The following is a 22,391-nucleotide window of genomic DNA, read 5'->3' on the forward strand; positions in this document are numbered from 1 at the left end:
GTTTTTGTTTCGAAGCAAAGTGCAGCTATATAACCTATATCATCAAGTCTTTATTTTTTGTTTAATATTGGTCCACAAAATTTATTAGTATAAACTCTCATATTATATCAGGGTGTGAAATTAAATTTAACTTATCATCACAGATTGTGCTATTGGTAATTAAAAATTTAATCAGAGGATAGTGATGCACTCAGTCAAATATAGCTATTTTTTTTCTAATACAGAACAATTTAAAAGTGGGCATAGAGATGTTCATACAAAGTTATGAAACCTGTAAAATGTTGGTCTTCTAACTATTTGACAAAATGTCTTACTCAAAGACAGTTAGCAGTAGCTCGTTCATATTGTCATTATGGAATAAAAAAAAAAGAAAATAAAAAACTTCATCCGTAAGTTCAATGAGAATACGGGTTCAACGAGGTGATTGATAAAAGCAATAAACTAAAAAAAGTTTTATAATTAGTTTTTAGATGACTTCAATAAGTTTGAGTTTCTGATATACCTATTGATTTTTAATTTGAATATTCAACTATATTCGTTTGAAAATAAATATGTAACAAATTATAAATATCTTAAAATATTTTTTGATAATTAAAAACGGTAATTTTTTATATATCCTACATCAATACAAGGTTGAAGTAGGAATCTGAAAAGGAAGTGGGAATGTGAAGCTAACTCTCATCAATACAAAAAGCTTTTGTTTTAACTACTAATTTCTTAGCTTTCTTGTTTATTACTTTATCGCGTTATTCTCTATTATGATCACTTTTGTCCCCTTTAGATTTGTGGGAAGAGTGGACACTTACTGCTTGACAATGTTCACTATGCATGGGCATCATTCAAAAAATAGCTTATTACTATTATTTCCATAGCACTGCACCAAGTCAAAGGCATAAGCTTCACTTTAAATTACTCATTTTCATTCATCCACTCTTCTATTTCTACCATGGCAGCACATATGGTTACCGGTGCTCTTGTTTCTACTTTCGTTGAGAGGACTATTGACACTTTGGCTTCACGTTTTGTGGATATATTACGTACAAGAAAACACAATAAGAAGCAACTTAGCGACTTGAAAATGAAGCTCCTAGCCATTGATGTTGTGGCTTATGGTGCAAAACAAAAGCAGATCACAGATCCACGTGTGAGAGATCGGCATCTCAGGGCCAAATTGTGTTCGATGCAAAGACCTCTTGGTTGAAATAGATTACGAACTCTCCAAAAGCCAAATGGAAGATGAGCCTCAAAATGCTTCAAAGAAGGTATGGAATTCCCTCAAATCTTCTTTTTTCAGTTTCTTTGAAAACGAAATTGAATCCAGGATGGAAAAAGTCATTGAGAACCTCAAAGATCTTGCCACCGAAAGTGATGTTATAGGTTTGAAAAAGGCCTGTCATGTTGGGGTTGGACTCAGGATCGGGTAAATTAACATACAAATATTGCCAAATGAAGGTGTTATGTATGGAAGAGATGATGACAAAGAATTTGTGTTTAATCGGCTCACATCTCACATCACAACCACCTGTCTAATAGGGGTCATCATGAATGGATTGATTTCTAATGATCTGATCCACATATCCAAATAATTATATCAAATTTTTTATCCAAACCCATTTCTTCGGCATAATTAGTTTGGATTGTTTTTAAATCCAAACTCAAATATTTGGATTAAGATTTTAAATCTAAATTCAAATATTCAGAAGTTCAAAATCCATAATTTATTTTTTATAAAAGAAATTTAAATTGAATTTTTTAAAACTTGTATCTTTATTACCAACACGATCGAATTTGACAGAATTTTGGTTAGGACCAACTCGACCAAATTTCAACATGGGACTAACTTGGTTGACTTTCGGTCGTGACCAACTCAGTCGAATTTTGGTCAAGGCCAACTTGGTCAAATTCGGCCGAATTTTGGTTAGGGTCGACTCGACCACATTTGAATGAATTTCGGTCAAGACCAACTCAGCTGAATATATCTAAATTTCGGTCAATTCTGACTCGGTAAAATTTTACCTTATACGACTGAATTTGGGTCGGGATCTACTCAACTAAATATGTCCAAATTTCGGTCAAATCCGATTCAGTAAAATTTGGCCGGACATGACTGAATTTCAGTCGGAGACAACGTGACCGAATTTCGGCCAGGACTTACTTAGCCTAGGCCATGATACCATCATAAGTTTTACATCAAGTCATCAATAAAAAGATATATTATATAGTAATTAAAGTCTATATTTTTTTTTATCAGAAAACGGAACATCTCTATATTGAAGGTGAAAAGTGAAGACTTGTACCGAGATGTAGCTTATGAGCTCAGGATAAGTTTATCCATACAATGAATGGAAGTCTATCTACAGAAGAAGACTTTTTGATGTTCATATATCAATCAGATATGAAAAAGGATAACTATATAAAGAGTGAGATTACTCCCATCCCATGGGTGAAGATGTTATTATATATGCATTATAGTAAAGTCAATATAATATAATCAAAGATAAATAATAATTCTTTTCTCATTTGTTCATATTACTAGTACTTTTACCCGTGCAATGCACCGGGCACGAGATTTTAAAAATTAAAAAATTAAAAAATATAATTAAATTTAATAAATTTTTTTATAAAACTAAATAAATTTTTAATTAATTTTATGATAAAAATTTATTTAAATTATTTATATATTTTTTTAACAAAATATACTGTATATAATTATTTTAAATAATATATTAAAATCGAGTTAATTAAAATTAAGAAATTAAATAAAATTTTAAATAAAATATTTAATAGATAATGTAGAAAAATGTAATAGTTGATTTTTTAATAACAAAGATGATGAACGATATATAAATTGTTAAGTAGACTCTATAAAAATACAAAAATAGACAATAAAAAAATGTAAAGAGTAGACAATATAAAACTATAAATGTAAATAATGGATTCTTTCAAAATACAAATGTTAGACAGACGATGCAAACAAAACATCAAGATATAAACGATCAAAAACTACATATGTAAATCCAATGTAGAAAGATATAAAGAATAGACTATTCTTTTGGAGTCATTTTTCTAATTTTTTTTTTTTTGATATTGAATTTTAAATTTAAATTTTGTTACCATATTTCTATAGTTTTTACAGTTTAGAATTTTAAATCCAAACTTTATTACTTTATATTTTGAATTTTAAATTTGTCAATATGAATCTTAATTTAGAAAAAAAATATTGAAATTGAAATCATTAGTGAATTTTAAATCTTTAAAAGTTTCAAGAATTTATAATTTTCACTTTGCAATGATACACGTATGTCTATGTTATAAAAATTATGTTTTAAATTATTGTTTAAGCTTTTGTGAAATGTCAAAAATATGTGAAAGTTGTTCAAAAATATTTAAAAATTCATTAAAAAGGCTTTAATGTTACAATTTTTTGTAGAGTGTCAAAACGTACCAGCCCGGCCATTTTGCCTCTCCTTGCCTTTTCACTTTACATTTTGAAATATTTTTTGTAGCTTAAGTGGAATATTTTTATAGCTTTTTGAAATTTCAAAATTCAAATTCAAACTTTATTACTATATATATTTCAAATTTCACAATATTAAAATAAGATTAAAATTTAAATGTTGAGTATTTTCATATTTTTAAAGTTAAAAAAATTTGTAATTTTTACATTATATTTTAATTATTATTATTATTAGGTTGATATCATTGTGTTATTTTATAATTATATTTTTATTAAATATTATTATATTTTATAATAATTATTATATCGTTATGAATTTTTGTATTTTTTATGAGAAACATTAAGAATATTTATTAGAAAAACTTTAAATTTTTGTACATGTTTTATATTTTAAATGTTAAATTTAATTTTATTTACGGTTTTTTACAATTTCAAATTTTAAATCCAAACATTATTATTTTATATATCAAAAAATATTTAGTTTCAAAAAACTAATTTAAAAAGCAGAAAACATATCGGTTGTCAATAAACTATTTATATTTAGTTTCAAAATACATTTTACAATGTCTTTAACATATATTATAATTTGTATGTATGAATGTCGTATATATTTGAAAGTTTGTAAAATAAATGAACGAAGGTCGTAAAATAAATAAATAAATAAAAGGTTTAAATTATGAAACACTTGAATAATCAGTTACAATATTAACAAAATTAAAATTTTAATTATGAAATTATCATTTTCAAACACTTATACATAGAGAAATGAGACTATTATTTTACAAACATACTTTTAAAATATGTCAGTGTCAGAATTAATTTATATTGACTTTATGCTGTACCAAATCAATTAATTTAAAATTAAACAATTAATCAATCTTTGTTATCATATTATTATACTTTTTGGCGATTTTAAATTTCAAATTCAAACTTTATTACCGCTTCGAATTTTAAATTTGGTAATATGCATCTTAAGTGTATTAAAAAAATTTATTTTGAAAAATATTGTTGAGGAAAGCCACTGACAATGCTCTGAATTTCAAAATAGTATGCATTATTTTTGGCTTTTACCCATATTTTCTGCACATATCAAAGAAATCAAAGAAAGAAGAATAAAAGAATAAACTTGACCTTGTAAACCAAATAATGGAATTTGAAAAAACGTTGGACATCTATGCATAAAAGTTCATTGTATCAAACATTTGAAAAAATGAAAAAGGAAATGAAAAGTGCATATCTATTTTTTTTGATAAAATTTAATGTTCATACAAAATATTTATGGTTGGTAGAGATGGGAGAATGTGTGTTGGAAAAAGGCGTATATTAGAAAACAACATTTATTAAATGTGTGTGTTAGAATCAATACATGAAAATATGTGCACTCATTTAATGCAAAATATGTTATTATATTATTATTGAATATTATTATGAATTATAACATATTATTTTATTATTAAGAATCCTCAAAGTTTTTCAACTCTTTATTTTTAAGATTTTGTTCCCAAATACTATATTATTTAAGATTATTTTTTAATTCTCATAACCAATAAATAAATAAATCAAAAAATACATAGTAAATATAAAAAAAAATTATATTGAAATTCTGAAGTTTGTATGCAAGAACTAAATCCCTAAATCATTAAATAAATTGAATAAATATGTGTGCGTCATTTATCAGTATTTCAATTATGTTAATATTTATTTAAAAATATGAATATGAAAAAGATTTAGCAATCCAAAAACAATGATTACATTGCATTTAATATAATAATAAATAAATATAAATAATAATTGAAAAAAAAAAGTAAATAAATGAAGTTTGTAAAATAAATAATTAAAAAGCTTAAGTATAAAGACTTAAATCATGAAAAAATCGTTTCAGATAAATTTTCACGTTACTTAAATCAAAGATATTTTGAAAACACAAAACTCTTCCAAGATATAACACTTGAGTGACCGACTACAATATTAAAGTAATTTAAAATTTTAATTATGAAATTGTCATTACATACTCATATAAAACATACTTTCAAAATATGACACTGTCAGAATTAATTAATATTGACGATATATGTTCTACCAAATCAATTAAATAAGAATTAAATAATTAATCAAACTTTGTCACCATATTATTCTAGTTTTTTGTGATTTTGGATTTCAAACTTCAAATTTTGTAATATGAATCTTAAGTGTATGGAAAAAAAAAAAGCAAACTATCATCTTTGAGAAGAGGTATCTTAAGTTATTTATATTTTTGTCAATATAATTGATTTCTGGAGATGAAAAGTAGGTATGGAAAAATGAAAATTTTTAAAAGGTGTATAAACCTTCTCTAGAAAGTTAAATAAAATTAAGTCAATGTTGAAAGAGTCCTTCATAGATTTAACTTATTAAACTTTAATAAATATTTATTGGAGTGTGATCTTATTTTAATTTTAATTTTTTTGAAAATTTGGATTTCACCTTAATGATCTGCATTTATTATAAAAATAAATTATAATTTATGATTTACTTTTATGATTTGCATTTAGTTTATTTTTATAATTGTCAAATAGTAAATTTTATGTTATGAAATTAAATTTATTATTTAAAATACTTACTTCAAAATATATACAGTGAAATATTTAATTATATATTTATGTTTGAAAGTATTTACTTTCGTATTAAATTAAATTATTATTATTATTATTATTTAATATATATATATATATATATATATATATATATATATAATTTATATAATTAAAAACATTATTTTTTTAAAAGTTGTAGGTTATAACTTTGTACACCTAAGATCAATTAAGATTTTTGAATGTCTTGTTGCCATAAGATGTTTTGGTAACTGAAGATTACTTCTATTTTTTCACTCATACATCTTTTGAATTTATTTTTTCCAATAAGGTTACTAATATAACTTACTTAAATAAGTTTATCACTGAAAAAATTTATTTTAAAAAATATTGTTAGTAAAAATCACTAACAATGTTGTGAATTTGAAAACAGTACATCTTGTTTATGACTATATTTTTTGCACATATAAAAAAAATCAAAGAAAGTATAATAAAAGAATAAACTTGACATTGTCGACCAAATCACAATAAACAGTTGACATTTTTGCATAAAAGTTCATTGTATCACACAATTGAAAAAATGAAAAAGAAAATGAAAAGTGCACACCACACTCATTTAATGTTTGTGCTAGACTCGATGCATGAAAAGATGCACACTCATTTAATGTAGAATAAAATTTTTGATAAAGGTATGCAATCAAGTTCTTTAAATTTATTATTTGTTTATGAACAAATTCATAAAGTCTAAACTATATGTATTTATTATATATTATATATAATAAATATATATTTATTTATTTTGTTATCTATTCTTTTTTATTTCTCTTTCTATCTTTCTTCTTTATTATAAGTTAATTATTGTCTACTATTTACAATTTATTTATTTATTTGTAATATTTACGATTAATAATGGTTAAACTTATAACTCAGAATAATATTGTTAGCTTTGCAATATTATGTATTACATATTAGATCAGATATCATTAGAGATTTGATAATTCAAAATGACTTTTACTTCATGGGAATGTGAGAAGATTTTTGAAACCAGTATAAATTTTTTTCAAAAAGGTAGGTAAATCTTTTAAAACATTTTTCATTTAAAATTATAATACAATAAATTCAAATATAACATTGCATTGAGACACATGAAAAGTCATTTGTTTCTTCATAATTAATGCAAATTAATGATAAAAACACGTTGGAAGAGTCAAAAGTTTACCTTGGAAATAGTGTTGGGAGAAACTGAAAAATTGTTTTTATTCTTCTCAAAAGTTTACCTTGGAAGTAGTATTTGGAGAAACTGAAAAAGTTGTTTTTATTCTTGTCAATATCTTTTAATTTTTAGAAGAGGAAAATTAAGTTTTGAAAAGTATAAAAAGCTTCTTCAATAAGCTAGGTAAAACAAAAAATAAAAGTCTTAATTTTTATTTTGGTAAATAAATATATTTAAAGTAAGTGATATAAAATAGTTAACAATGGTTAAATAATGGTTAAAATTAGAATTCAAAACAATATTATTTTAAAATATAAAATAGAAAACATGAAACATTGTAAACATAAAAGGTCTTTTAAATAAGAATAAAAAACTTGCGATGAAAAATAAATGAAATAGAAAAAATTAATCAAACAGATAAATAACTATGATATCTTTGTTGATTTTGTCTTCATCACTTTCAAAAATCAGCGATTATCGTTCCTGAAGTTCAAACTTTGTAAACGTTATTGACCACTAAACTTTGTAAACGTTATTAACCATTAAACGTTATTGACAAATATGAATACATCATAATAAAGGTATCTCCAAACTTTATTTCTTCTTAAGTATTTATTTTGTTATAAATATTTCTCATCCAAACTTTATTTTTATTAATTATTTATTTTGCTTATTCACTTGTAATATTTAATTAAGTTAATTAAATTTAAATATTTATTTCTTGGCATTACTTTGATTACAATGGATACAGATAAGTGTTGATAAATTTATTCATAATTTACGACTTTTAAGACAGTATACAACATAGAAAAAGTGATAAAACAACGTTAATTTTAACTGATATTTAACCATAACAATAGATTGGTAATGAAGAAGAATAGTAAGAGAAGACGGAAAAGATTGTTACTTATAGATGGAGAATGAAGTGGGAGAAGATTGCTACTCATAGAATGCGAATAGATTGAGAGATATAAATACATTTCAACATTCGTAGTTTATATAAAGAGAATACGATAATGATGGTTATTCTAACAGTCACAATTGTACACCATGATGGTTCACATTTATTGCTTATCCTGCACTTACACAACTTATTAAATAGCAAAAATTATGGTTAAATAAATAAACAAAAATAAATTAATTTTAATTCAAATATAAAGACAAAATTATAAATGTGTTGTTATGACTATTCCAACCATAAATATAAATATTAACGTTAGAGTTATTAAAATGGAACGCATAATAAAAAAATAAATTAAATTTAAACATTTGAAATGGAACCTTTGGAAAAAACAAATTCTAATGTAGTAAATGAAGAAAAGAAAAAAAGATAACCTTCGTTGTGGTAGAACAAAAACTTCAGTCAAAGAGAACTAAAAATTCAAAAATATAAAAATCCATAAATAAAAAATCGAAAGTGAAAATCATTAAAAAAATATGAATGTGTTTGAGATCTAGGAGAAGAAGTATTCAGATCTAGGAGAAGAAGAAAAAATTCGCAAGAAGAAGAAAAGTTTGTACCTTTATTGTGTTATTCAAACATTTCATCCATTTGACATAAAGAAATCATCCATCAGAGAAAAAAAAAAACTTCAAAAGAGTATTTAGATCTAGGAGAAGAAGAGAAGATTCGCAAGAAGAACAAAAACTTATACTTTTATTGCGTTTTTGAAACAAATCCATTTGCGAAAAAGCATATATTTAGAGAGAAAAAACACAAAAAAATATTCAAATCTGGAAGAAGAAGAAAAGATTGGCGAGAAGAACAAAAGCTTCTACCTTTATTGTGTTCCTCAATAGTTCATCCATCTTACAGAAAACATTTATTCATCAGAGAAAAAAGAACATAAAAAAATATTCAGATCTGGAGAAGAAAAGATTAGTAAGAAGAATAAAAAAACTTCGACCTACCTTTATTGTGTTATTGGAAAGTTCATCCATCTGCTAGAAAATATTCATTCTTCAGAGAAAAAACAAACATAAAAAAATTATCAGATATGGGAGAAGAAGAAAAGATCTGCGAGAAGAACAAAAGTTTCAACCTTTAACCTTTATTGTGTTCTTGACACATTTCATCCATCTGCCAAATAAATTCATCCATCAAAGACAAAAAAACATAAAAAAGTACTCGGATCTTTGAGAAGAAGAAAAATTCTTTTTTAATGTTCTTGATGGTTATGAATCTGAGAGCAAAACATATACAAAGAAAAGTAGATCTGAGAGCAATACATCCATCAAACAGATAAATATGACAAAGAAAAGAAGATAAATATGGTAGAAGAACGAAAAATGGTAGAAAAGTTTTTACCTTTTTGGTGTTCTTGACAGTGCTCATGATTCTGAGAGCTAAACATCACTCCAAACCAAAAATAAAACAAATACAAAGTAGATCTGAAAGCAAAACATCACTCCAAACCAAAAAATTACATACAAGTTAAGTTGTACAGCGAAAAAGACTTTTGCATGTGTTTGAACTCTTCATTGGAAGCCTGTCAACAAAAGAAAAATACCATCAATGCAAAAAATAGTTAGATCAAAGTAAATATAAGAAGAATATGAGTTGTTTGCTTCAGAAAACTGAAAATAAAAACGAAATCTGGGAAAAAAACCATATGTCGCAGTGACCCATATTAGACCTGTAAAAAAGGAAAAATACCATCAACGCCAAAAAAAAAAGAGTTAGATCTGAGAAAGTATAAGAAGAATATGAGTTGTTTGCTTGAGAAAGGTGAAAACACAAACGAAAACAGAGATAAAACATCTTCAGATCTGAGTAAAAAAATGATATCTTCAGATCTTCTCATTTCATTCATCTGCAAAGAATGACGAAAACAGAGATACCACAAAAATAACTACAGATCTGAAGAAATTAGACAAATAATGCATCTCCATAGTCGGTTTTTGCAGTTTAAAACACATGAATGTGGTTGTACTCTTCATTTCAAGGATTTAAACACTTGAAACATAAGCTCAAGCCAAGAATCACTTAGATCTCAGTAAAAAACATAAAGATCTCCAAAAAAAAAACTCTCATTATGAACGGCAAATCTCACATGCATGTGTTTGTAATCTTCAGTTGAAGCTTGTAAACAAAAAAAAATGATGAACAGAAGAAGATGAACAGAAGAAAGCTCAGAAAAAATATAAAGCATTTCCATAGTCGATTTTTTGCGATTTAAAAACAGCTCGATCAAAAGAAGAAGATGAACAAAAGAAGATGTTAGAGAAGAAGCTAAGAAAGGCAGAGAAACCATGATGAATGCGGAGTAACAGAGACAGAGAAAGAGAGAGAAAGAAGTGAGAAGGCGAAAGCAGAGAGAATGAGAAAGAGAGAGAAAGAAGTGAGAAGGCGGAAGCAGAGAAAATGAGAAAGAGAGAGAAAGAATTGAGAAGGCGGAAGGTGAGAAGACTAAGGAAGAGAGAGAATGAAGTTTGAATAAAAACTTTCGTTTTTCCATTTGTTTTTCAATTTTTTTTCTACCTTCAAAATGCTGAGAGCTTGACACATCAGCGTTTTTTCCTTTTGTAGATAAAAATTTGAAATGAGAAGTAGCTCAAATATATTATTCAATTGAAAAACTTACCTTTTGTTAGTTCCCAATTGTATATAGTATTAGATATTGGAGATAAAACAAAAATATATATATACATATATATATATATATATATGTATATATATATACATATATATATACATATATATATATATATATATATATATATATATATATATATATATTATACCTTGCTAAAACAAATCATGATAATTATATAAAAATAATAAAGATAGCTTAATCTATCATTCATCAGCATTTCATATTATGTGATAAATGTTTTAATTTAACTATCGCGTTAGTATAATTGAGAGAGATAGTTTTATATACTCAAACTAAAATTTTAAATTTATTAGATAATCTATTTGAAGAAAAGATTTACCTAATTCTTAAAACAAAAAACTGTGATATATTGGATGAATGTTATTTCAGTTTTTTTTTTTTTTTAAATCTCCATTTAACTAGGAGTTGTGTTTTTATTTAGTTGTTTAGAGTGACTTGGACAGTTGGACAAATATTAGTCTGCAATATGGAAAAGTAAGAGGGAGTGATGAATGGAAATGAATGAGTGATTTGAAGTGCAGCTAATTGCGTCGATGAATCATCAATGCAATGAAATGCGTAGTAATAAGCTTTAAATTAAGTTTAGTGAACATGTCTTTCCTTCATCAATCACTAGTCAACAACTAATAAACATTGATCATATCATCATTCAAAAAATAGCTTATTTGCATTGCAAACGAGTCAAAGAAGTAAGCTTCTCTTCAAATTTCACAGTTTCATTCATCCAATTCCTTCCCTAGTCTTAGAATTGCAACAGAAATGGTTACCGGTGCTCTTGTCTCTACTTTCGTAGAGAGGACTATTGACACCTTGGCTTCTCTTTTTGGAGACGCATTTCGTGCACGAAAACACAATAAGAAGCAACTAAGTGACTTGAAGATGAAGCTCCTAGCTATTGATGTTGTGGCTTTCGATGCAGAACAAAAGCAGTTCACAGATTCACGTGTGAGAAATTGGCTTCTCAAAGCCAAAGATGTTGTGCTTGATGCAGAGGATCTCTTGGAGGAAATAGATTATGAACTCTCCAAAAGCCAAGTGGAAACTGAGTCTCAGAGTGCCACTAACAAGGTGTGGATTTCCCTCAGATCTTCTTTTTTCAGTTTCTTTGAAAATGAAATATAAATCCATGATGGAACAAGTCATTGAGGACCTAGAACATCTCGCAACCCAAAGCGGTTTTCTAGGTTTGAAAAAGGGTAGTGGTGGGGTTTGATCAGGATCGGGCAGTAAATTAGCTTATACATCTTTGCCAAATGAAAGTGTTATCTATGGTCGAGATGATGACAAAGAATTTGTCTTCAACTGGCTCACATCTGACACTGATAACAAGTTATCTATACTTTCTATGGTGGGTTGGGTAAGACCTCACTTGCCCAACATGTATTCAATGACCCAAGGCTTGAAGCTAAATTTCATATTAAAGCTTGGATCAATGTTCCACAGGAATTTGATGTTCTCAATGTATCTAGAGCAATTCTTGACACAATTACTGGTTCAACTGAACGCAGTATGCAACAGGAAGTGATTCAGAGAAAATTAAAAAAAAAAATTATGGGGAAGAAATTTCTTCTCGTTTTGGATGACGTTTGGAATGAAAAACAATCTAAATGGGAAGAGGTGCAGAAGCCCCTAGCTTTCGCAGTGCAAAGCAGTAGGATTCTCGTCACTACACAGAGTGACAAGGTTGCTATTACCATGCGATCAGAAAAGCACCTCCTGCAAGTATTGAAAGAAGATTATTGTTGGGAATTGTTTGCAAAACATGCATTCCAAGGTCCTAATCCTCAACCAGATCTCGAATTCATAGTAATCGGTGAGAAGATAGTTGAAAAATGTAATGGGCTTCCTTTAGCCTTGAAAACAATGGGAAGTCTATTGCACAATAAATCACTTATTAGGGAATGGGAAAACATTATGAAAAGTGAGATATGGGATTTTCCAGAAAATGAAAGTGATATACTACCTGTTTTTAGACTAAGCTATCATCATCTTCCTTCTCATCTGAAGAAATGTTTTGCCTTTTGTGCTTTATTTCCCAAAGATTGTAAGTTTGACAAGGAGTGTTTAATTCAACTATGGATGGCTGAAAATTTTCTAGAAAGCCCTCTACAGAAAAAGCATCCTAAAGAAGTTGGTGAACAGTATTTCAATGATTTGTTATCTTGGTCCTTCTTTCAAAAATCCACCAATGAAGGGGAAAAGTATTTTATCATGCATGACCTTTTAAATGATTTGGCAAAATACGTTTGTGAGGACATATATGCATGAGGTTAGGAGTTGATGAACCAAAAGGTATATCCAAAACAACTCGTCATCTTTCATTTTCAACCACTCGTGCTAAGCATTTTAAAGGGTTTGGGAGTTTCAATGATACTCAAAAGTTGCACACATTTATACAAACATATTGGAGAATGAATCTTCCTTTTGGTCGCTCTTGGTATTGTAAGATGTCGATAGATGACTTGTTCTCCAAATTTAAGTTCCTGCGTGTTTTATCTTTGTGTAAGTGTGGTAACAACATTGCGAGAAAGAATTTCATGTTTTCAAATACAGAATTGTCCGTTGTTGAAACAACATTGCGAGAAAGGAGGAGGCGAAGACTGGGAGAAGATTGTTCATATTCCAAATTTGTATATATAGAGTAGTATTGTTGTTTGTTTTGGATGTGTTACGCGGGAAAAAAAAATTATTTAGTTGTCAATGTAAAATCAAATGTATAGAAGTCTCATACTTATTTAAGAGACAATAGTGATATCCAGAAAAGTTTTACACCAGACCTATTTGACAATTTATCTTTTTCTTTATAAATATAAAAATCTACATTTTAAATGATTATTTTATCATTAAAATTTGGTGGTTAAATGACTCACCTAGATGTCAAAATATCATCTTTATTCTTATTTAAGTCTCAATATCATAATTTTCTTTTAAGTTGGTATATTATAATGGTTAATTTAATAACTACTATTTTGAAATTGTCTTAAATCAGTAGTTATGTATGTATGTACAAAGTTGTAATTAAGAGAAATTTGATTACTAATGATTTTATTTATTTTTTATTAACAGACTGTATTTTATGATTTTAGTTTGTAATTAAGTGATCGAATTTGATTAGAATATCAAGTTTCAATACCGTGTGATGCACGTAATATAGTTTTAAGCTTTTGGTATTTTTTTTTAAATTCCTATATTTGAGTATCTATCTCAAGAGTTTGTTACATAGCATAAAAACGAGGAAATAAAGACAGACTTTTTCTTCCTGCACACCATAAACTTGATATCTTTATTTTACCCTCAATTTAAATTATGATAAAAATCCTAAATTAATTTTCCGTGCCTCCTTTCTTTTCTTCCATGTGTGCCATATACCTCCATCTCCATCTTCAATCTTCTTCATGCACCAAACACTCCATGTGCATCGCACCTCCTTCCATCTTCATCTTCATACTTTTCAAAGCTTCCATGGCTGCTCTTACCTATCTCTCCCTCTCTCTGTAACCAACCAACCACAACAACTGCATATCAGAATATGTTGATGTGTTCCGGATTGAGGTCTCTAGAAAACATTCTTGGATCTGGTCCTGCATTCCAGATTAGCCAATCTGGAATGGTGCTAAACTTATCAATGCTAGTCCGGAACATCTTTTCAATCCGGAAAAAATCTTGAACTTGTAATCTGCAATTGATTTGGTGTGCTCGACAACCTCCACGTCCCTCGTTTTCTTCTTCCTCAAAAGCAACCACGCACACATGACTCACAAGAGGGGGTTTAGCACTCAACCGACTTGTAAGGTGAAATTTGCATCCACTTATATATTCTAAATTGGCCTTATTTTTAGTCGATGTGAAACTTCAACCACACCCCCTTACATTTCACACTGAGGTATATACATCTAGAGTATGAGACTTGACATTAATAGGTAGTTCGAGAACGGATCGAGCAATATGTCCAACAAACAAAAAATCTCCTTATAATTTGTTGTTTGTTGGGTTCTATCGTCTCATGAACTATCAAACCATCCTTTAATGTCAAGTCTCAAGACCAATTCTCAAGATAAAGAGAATTACAAAAAGTTTTATCAAGTCTTCAATCCATATGATGCATACCTCTCCATAAGTTTGTCCAAGTGTAATAAGATCCACAAGATGGAGTTGCAACGAGCTCATTATAATTGATCCAATTTGAAAACTCAGCACAAGAGACTGGACTAGGGGCAACACCTCCCTTTACATCCTCAACACAAAGAACAACATTAAAATCACCAAAAATCATGAAAATAACAAGAGTAGACCATAAAAAGCGACGAACAATGTAAGTAGTTGCAACAAAAACTCCAACAACATGTAATTTAACATCATTGACCATAATAACAAATGAAATAAATTGACTAGTAATATCAATAATATCAAACATGAAGTCACTTCTACCCAAGAACCACAATCTAGCAACCTTGGTAGAAGAATTAGAGATAACCAACAACTTAAAGTTCAAACTATAAAAGAATAGCACGATAAGAATTAAAAGAAGTCATTGATTCAACTAAGAAAAAGAAATTGGGTTGGTGCTCAATAATCACATTTCGTAGTATATTAAGAGTTTTATCATTACCCATTCCCTTCAAATTTCATAAAGGGCCTCTAAAATTCATGATTTCTTTTTAATGTTACATGCTTTGGAGGATTTAATTTTACACTTTTTTTTGAGGTCTTCCCTGCCTAGTTTTCTAGTAGTAAAATCTCTCCCTTCTTCCACCACATTAGCCCAATTAAACAATTTCAATTATTCCACAAGACAAGCTTTCTCATACACAAAAGAATTGTGCATTACTTAAGAATTTTTATGATGCGAATCAATTTGGGATAAGTCACGAGAATTATTTTGAAAGAGAGTTACATCCTCCTGAGAAGGCATATAAGTCAAAGAATCAGAGTTCATTGGCACAGGAGAAGACATATCTTCAACACTAAGACTATCAAGATTAACCATCAAGTGAGAAGGTAAACATAGTGTCACAAGTTAAACCACAGACTGAGACTGAGGAGTAGACGATATCACATTTGGTTGCTCTTCAACAGGCTGAACCACATCAAGTTGTACCCTAACAGGTTCCATAGCAGGTTGAACCACATACTGCACCACACTAGCAAGATGCTTCATCTCATTAGGTTGTTGCATCTTATTAGATAGAGATTGCACTCCAAACTTCTCGGGCTGCATCACATACTCCACCAATAAAAGAGTCTTATGTACCAATGATTATATTAATATGTAATTAAGAGACTAAATTTGATTGTCAATACTTCATTTGCTTACTGATGATTATTTTAATTTGTAATTAAGTAACCGAATTTGATTAAATATTTAGTTTTAAATGCAACTAGATAAGATATACACTACAAAAAATCTTATTAATTACGACAATTATTTGTGATATAAGATGACGTTTATGACCATCATATTTTATACCTGTGACGGGTCCCGGTACCACCAATTATCTTGTCACCACAAAGTATAATGTGGCGGTTTCATTCAAATGTCAATTATTGTGAAATCAATTTTGTTGCATTAACAAACTGTCATTAACAAGAATATGTCACCATTGATTCTAATAATTCTTAAAACTAGTTTTGAATAGTTTCCATTCTTTAGAGTCTTCTCGCTTGAGTCTGGAACTTTAGTTGAGCTAAATCTATTATGGATTTAATTTCATAACTACTAGATATTCACCTGCGATGTGAAGAAGGATACGAAGTCTTTATTTTCAAGATATTAGAATTATATAAAGTGAATGATTTCAGTTTATGCCAACAGGATAAAGGTCCACAATTCTCCTAAACATCGAAAAACCAGTTGTCACATTTTATTGAGACATAGAAGAAAGCTAATATTTGAAACAAAGGCTGATGTACCACCTTTACATGATGTATTCTTCCAATACTAACACTAGATACTAGCCACTTCGTTAATAAACTCTTCTCCATCAACTTTTGATTTTTTTCAACATCTTTATGGCTATTCTAGCCCACTTTGAAGTTGTCCTTTGTATACAGATCCAAAACTCTTCTACATCAGCTTTCGATTTTGGGGGCTTCTCCCTACACCTCCAAGAATCTCGTCTGTACCCCCAAAACCAATTTAATTTCCATAATTGCCCATGGTTAAATATAACATTTACTGTGTGTTTTTTACCCCATACCCCTGCACCCCCAAACGCCTGACGCTGCACCCCCTAAAAAAACCCCAAGAACGTATACCCCTGCACCACTGCACCCCCAAAACAAACCCCAATAAAGAGAGAATCTGATTCCCTGCACCCATCATCAGGAATCTTTGACCTAGCCACTTCTCCCTCATTGTCCTCTTCTCCCACACAGCCTCCACACATTCTTCCTCAGTCTTCTCCGACGTTTGGTTTTCTCCCATTTGGTCTTCTCCCACTTTGGTCTCACACATCCTCCACCTCCACCACACAGTTCTTCTCTGGAGCGTGCACAACACAGTCTTCATCTCTGCTACCTCCCTTTTCTGGTCTTCTCTTGCGCAACACCACAGACGCACCCGCATCTTCTCCAAGTAATGTTTTGAAATTTATAATTAATTTCAGGAATGTTGTCGGTTTATTTTAATTGATTTTTGCATCTTCGTTTCGTTTTAGGAGTGCACTTCCAAAATGGTGAAACGGAACACACTTGGTTTGTTCTTTTTTTTTCAATTGTTTGTGAAACGGCTTTTGTAAGCCGTGTGGGAAGTGAGAAACGGAATACACATTCCGTTTGTTTTTTTTTTTTTTCAATTGTTTGTGAAACGGCTTTTGTAAGCCGTGTGGGAAGTGAGAAACGGAATACACATTCCGTTTGGCATTTTTTTTTTAAATTTAACTGAAACGGCTTTTGTAAGCCGTGTGGGGAGTGTATGAAACGGAATACACATTCCGTTTCATTTTTTTTTTCAATTTTATTGAAACGGCTTTTGAATGCCGTGTCGGATGCGTATGAAACAGAATACGCATTCCATTTTTTGTTTTTTTTTTTAGTTTTGGTGAAACGGATTTTAGTATCCGTTTTGTGTTTTTTTTGGTGTTTTTTTCGTGAAATCCGTTTTAGTAGTTACTTGTTGAATGTAATTAAAGGCCGAGTCTTTGGAGATTATGTGTGTGTGAAATGGAAAAAGAAAGAATGGTTAGAGAGGTATAAGGAAGAGAACACACGGTAGTTCGCATTAAAATGAGGTGATTCATGGTTGGTACTAAGAACTATATGATTAACTTTAAACTGGTCCGTCACCAATTTAAGCATTAAATCCAACAAACATTTCTTCCAAGTCTAGCATGTAAAATTTACAAACCAGTAGAGGAAATTGCCTTCATCAGCATCAATAATTTACCTTTCCTATTATTAGACAGAAATTGCATTTGCTAACAGAATTTAAAATCATGTTGTTTATTTCATTTAGTTATTTTTCCAAGAAATTTATATTGGATTGTAATGTTTCAAACTTTGAATTACAGATATGGTTAGAACACGAGGAAATTTATCTAGACGCGGTTCAAATGATGCACCAAAGAGTTCTAGACAGGGTGGTACACGGAAGAGACCCACAGCTTCGGCTCGTAGAAGGGGTCAGCATGAGGCTAATGTGGTTGAGGATGATATTGTTGAGAATGAGGTTTCTGACGTTCCTCGGGAGGACGAGCACGGCATTGATAACGATGGTGGAGGATTTCCTGGGGGTCCATATGATACATCTTTATTGACCCGGTACCAGGATCATGTTGCACGCATGATATGGGATGGTCAGGTCAGTAAGAAGTTTTTATATAGGTTTAATTTTGTTGTTGTTAAGTATTTTTAGTCTTTTTTGTTTCTTTTGTTAGGATCGAGTTGTGAAAGTGGTCTCTCATATTAAAAAGGTGAAGAAATTAGGACGTCCTCATCCTTCTGTTGCACCTTTTGTGTTAGCTTCTGGATTATCGCCTCTGTGCGATATTTTATATGAATATATCGATCTTGGGTTAGTATTGGGTTTCGTGGAGAGATGGCATCCCGAGACTAATACTTTTCATCTACCCATTGGGGAGATGACCATCACTTTGGATGACGTATGGTCACTTCTCCATCTTTCCATCAGTGAAAACTTTTGCTCCACTGAAAATCTTGAATATGAAGAGTCTATTGAGATTTTGACGACACTTCTTGGTGTTGACCGGGCCATGGCTTGTGCGGAGCTTAATCAAAGTCGGGGTGCACAGGTCCGACTTAGCTGGTTGAGAGAGTTGTATGACAGCTGTTGTGAAAACGAGCTATGGGAGTTTGCTGCACGTGCATATCTTTTGCACCTTGTAGGGTGCACGATATTTGCTAACAAAAGCGCGACCTATGTTCGTACACATTATCTCGAGCTATTTAGAGATCTCTCCAGATGTCGTACATATGGTTGGGGAGTTGCTGCTCTTGTCCACTTATATGAGCAGCTAGGAGATGCCAGCTTTGCAAATACAAAGCAATTAGCTGGATATCTACCTCTTCTGCAGGTACCCATTTATATAACATTTTATTCTTTATTTCACTTGTTTTTAGTTTTATATGACAATGGTTAAATGAAATGTTATTTGATACAGGCTTGGATATACGAGCACTTCCCTACATTGGGAAGGAAGCAAGTACGGGATACATATGTGGAGACCGAACCCCGTGCTCTACATTATGTCACTGGACGCGCCATTTCCGCTATAGCTGATGTTAGAGTCCAGTTGGATGGCTTGACATATGATGGGATGATTTGGAACCCATATGTAGCACATAGAGCTGCTCGACAACTTGTAACACATGGCATGTTTTCTGGCTTCCTGAGGGTTGGTACCCTCGTACACCGTCATATGCCGGAGCGTGTGTTGCGACAATTTGGCTTCATGCAGCCTATTCCACCGCCGCCCAGTTCGCTTCCCATGATGGACTTTGAGGCTATTGATGATCGGTGGAAGAAGCACGAGCAGTTTGTTGTACATCAAGTGGTCCAAGCACCAGCTCCTTTTTCATGTGCAGATGGATATTTGCAGTGGTTTAGGAGAGTCTCCCATCCATACATTTTACGTGGAGCTGAGGCGGACCGACCTAGCCTTGTCATTGTGCCCCGACTTCGTCGGAATTTGCCAGATGACATACCAGTTCAGAGGACGTCACCGTCATCATCTTCCAGTGGTTTATTGGTATGTTATAAATTTAGTTGTTCGTTTTATTAATAACTTTTAATATTTGACATTAACTTGTTATTATCACAAGGTCTCGTAAAACGCATTGTAGGTGGTCTTCAGCAGATGATAGACTGTAGAGACGTTACTGAGGGCACAGTTGCCTGGGATCGCACTCGTGAGTTATTGCAGATGGCTCAAGAAGGCGTTGAAGAGGAAGAGAGTAGAGGAGGACGTAGAGTTCGAGGCCGACCACCATCTACGTCTGGATAGTCCATTTACTATTTATTTGTATTTGATGTTAGAATTTTTATATTAAGATATTTCATCTATATATTGTTTTTTATATTAAGTTATTTAATGTTAGCAATGAGGCCAAAATATATCCGTCCCTTGGCCAAAGGAGTTAGAATTTAATATATTGGTAAAATAATTACAAACAACAACAGTCAAATACTTAATACAATCAACAAATATCAGTCTTCCATGAGATGTACATAACTACGATCCACTACGTGTAAATCTAGGAATGCCTGCATCCTATCTCTATAAAATGATGCCCATCCTTTTGCCTTTGGGTAACAGTTGCTAGATGATATGATATCCACTGTTGGTAATGGACAACCTTCTTGTAGACGAACCTGTAAATACGTAAATAGTGAATAGAGATATAAAGTTCTTTATCAAAATAATATATATATATATATATATATATATATATATATATATATATAAACATATATACCTGCACAAAATGAGAACTGTAAACATGTCCAATACAAATTAGTCGATGTTGACTTTGCGAAATAGGTGGGGATGTACGAAGTGGGAATATCGTCAAATTCTGAACTGACGACAAGCAGACGAGGATTACATTATACCGATTAGCAATCGCATACCCCATGTCTGGTATAGTCATCCACTTGTCTCGATTAGCCTGCATATAATTTAATTAGATTATACTAAAACAATATGATAAAAAACTTTTAATACATAAATTTCAACATTGGTGTGTAGAAGTCATACCCCTGATGGTGAGTGAACTAGCAAAGACTTTCTCAGTTCTTCTAGACGATCATAGCCTCCAACTAATGTTGCGTATTCATCTCGCCATTGACTAAGTTCTTTGTATAGGTCATGTCTGATTAGAGGCCACGACTCCTCACCCATACCCAACAATGCAGCAATGCATCTATATCCACAATGACCGTCCGCAACAACATCGACAACATCGAGTATATAAGGATGGAAAACAGGATTGAACTGTTCTAGCATGGGTATTACTTTCTCTTCAATTACACGTTTGCTCTTCAGCTTGTTTTCTATTTTTGGAACACATGTGTCTTGTGTTGAGGACTCATTGAAGGCGTCCACATGCTCAAAATAGGAGGGATCACGTTTGGTTGACTTCTTTGATTTATGACTTTTAGCTGCACCTTTCGTCTTAACTTTACTTGGTGGTGGTAACATCGATGTCATGGAAGGGCAAACTATGTCGAGTAATTTATGTTTTATGGTCACTTTTCTTGCAATATCAACTTCTTTGAAAAGATTAAGCAGTAGATCAACTTCCCTTTGAATAGATAATTGCCCTTCAGATTGTGAAGACGAGACATTGGAGAAGCTCAACCTAGTCCACATCACATGAATTTCTTGGAGAGGAATAATCCCAGGATCATATCGTGTTAATTCACACGCACATGGTAGACCATAAGTTTGTCTGAGAATGCAGCCACAACGACTACTATCGAATCCAATCTTTTTTACTCTTTCCAACTCTGGAGCAAGGAGTTCTAAGGCACATCTAGAAATATTTCCCACTAATCTTCTATAACTCAATGCCTTGTAAGAGTCACTGATCAGATTTAAACTTCTTTCAAAAGACGCCTTAATTTCGTTGTGTTGCAAGATAATAACGTTTTGAATTCTATCCCAACACGAACAAAGGTCTCCCATACTACTTCCATACAATTTTGTTGAGAATTCGCTTGAGAATCCAAGAAACTCAAATAACTAAAATGATGATCTTCCATAATGAACTATAATAAAAAAAGAAATTTTAATAAGTAAATAACCCATCTAAATGCATAAAGAATGCAACACGTATCACAGAAAACGAGTGAATGCAACACGTATCAAAAATTGGAAACTAATTGCATGTTGATATTCAAAAATTGAAAACTAATTGCATGTTGATATTAATTGCATAATTTACGTTAGAAAATTCACCAATCACACAGTATACATTCACTCACATTAAAAATTCACCAATAACACAATATACACACCAACACACAAAATCAAAGTATGAAACGGAATACTATGAAACGGAATAGCTATTCCGTT

At 30.7% G+C, this 22,391-nt stretch overlaps 1 protein-coding gene and 1 pseudogene across 1 annotated transcript; one reads left to right on the plus strand and one right to left on the minus strand.

The window, feature by feature from the left end:
- The first annotated feature begins 11,554 nt into the window (after positions 1 to 11,554).
- On the plus strand, positions 11,555 to 13,592 carry LOC114169395 (putative disease resistance RPP13-like protein 1; annotated as a pseudogene).
- A 6,929-nt stretch (positions 13,593 to 20,521) lies between these two features.
- On the minus strand, positions 20,522 to 22,001 carry LOC146880846 (uncharacterized). The gene is made up of 3 exons (XM_085668893.1): positions 21,072 to 22,001; positions 20,791 to 20,982; positions 20,522 to 20,686 (listed from the first exon to the last, which is right to left on the minus strand). Exons 1-3 carry the CDS (start codon positions 21,999 to 22,001, stop codon positions 20,522 to 20,524), a joined length of 1,287 nt encoding a protein of 428 aa, XP_085525019.1.
- Between the last annotated feature and the right edge of the window lie 390 nt (positions 22,002 to 22,391).

This window comes from Vigna unguiculata, chromosome 11, assembly GCF_037176805.1.
Source record: "Vigna unguiculata cultivar grain cowpea cultivar isolate G323 ecotype 2 chromosome 11, ASM3717680v1, whole genome shotgun sequence".
In the NCBI taxonomy this organism is placed as follows: domain Eukaryota; kingdom Viridiplantae; phylum Streptophyta; class Magnoliopsida; order Fabales; family Fabaceae; genus Vigna; species Vigna unguiculata.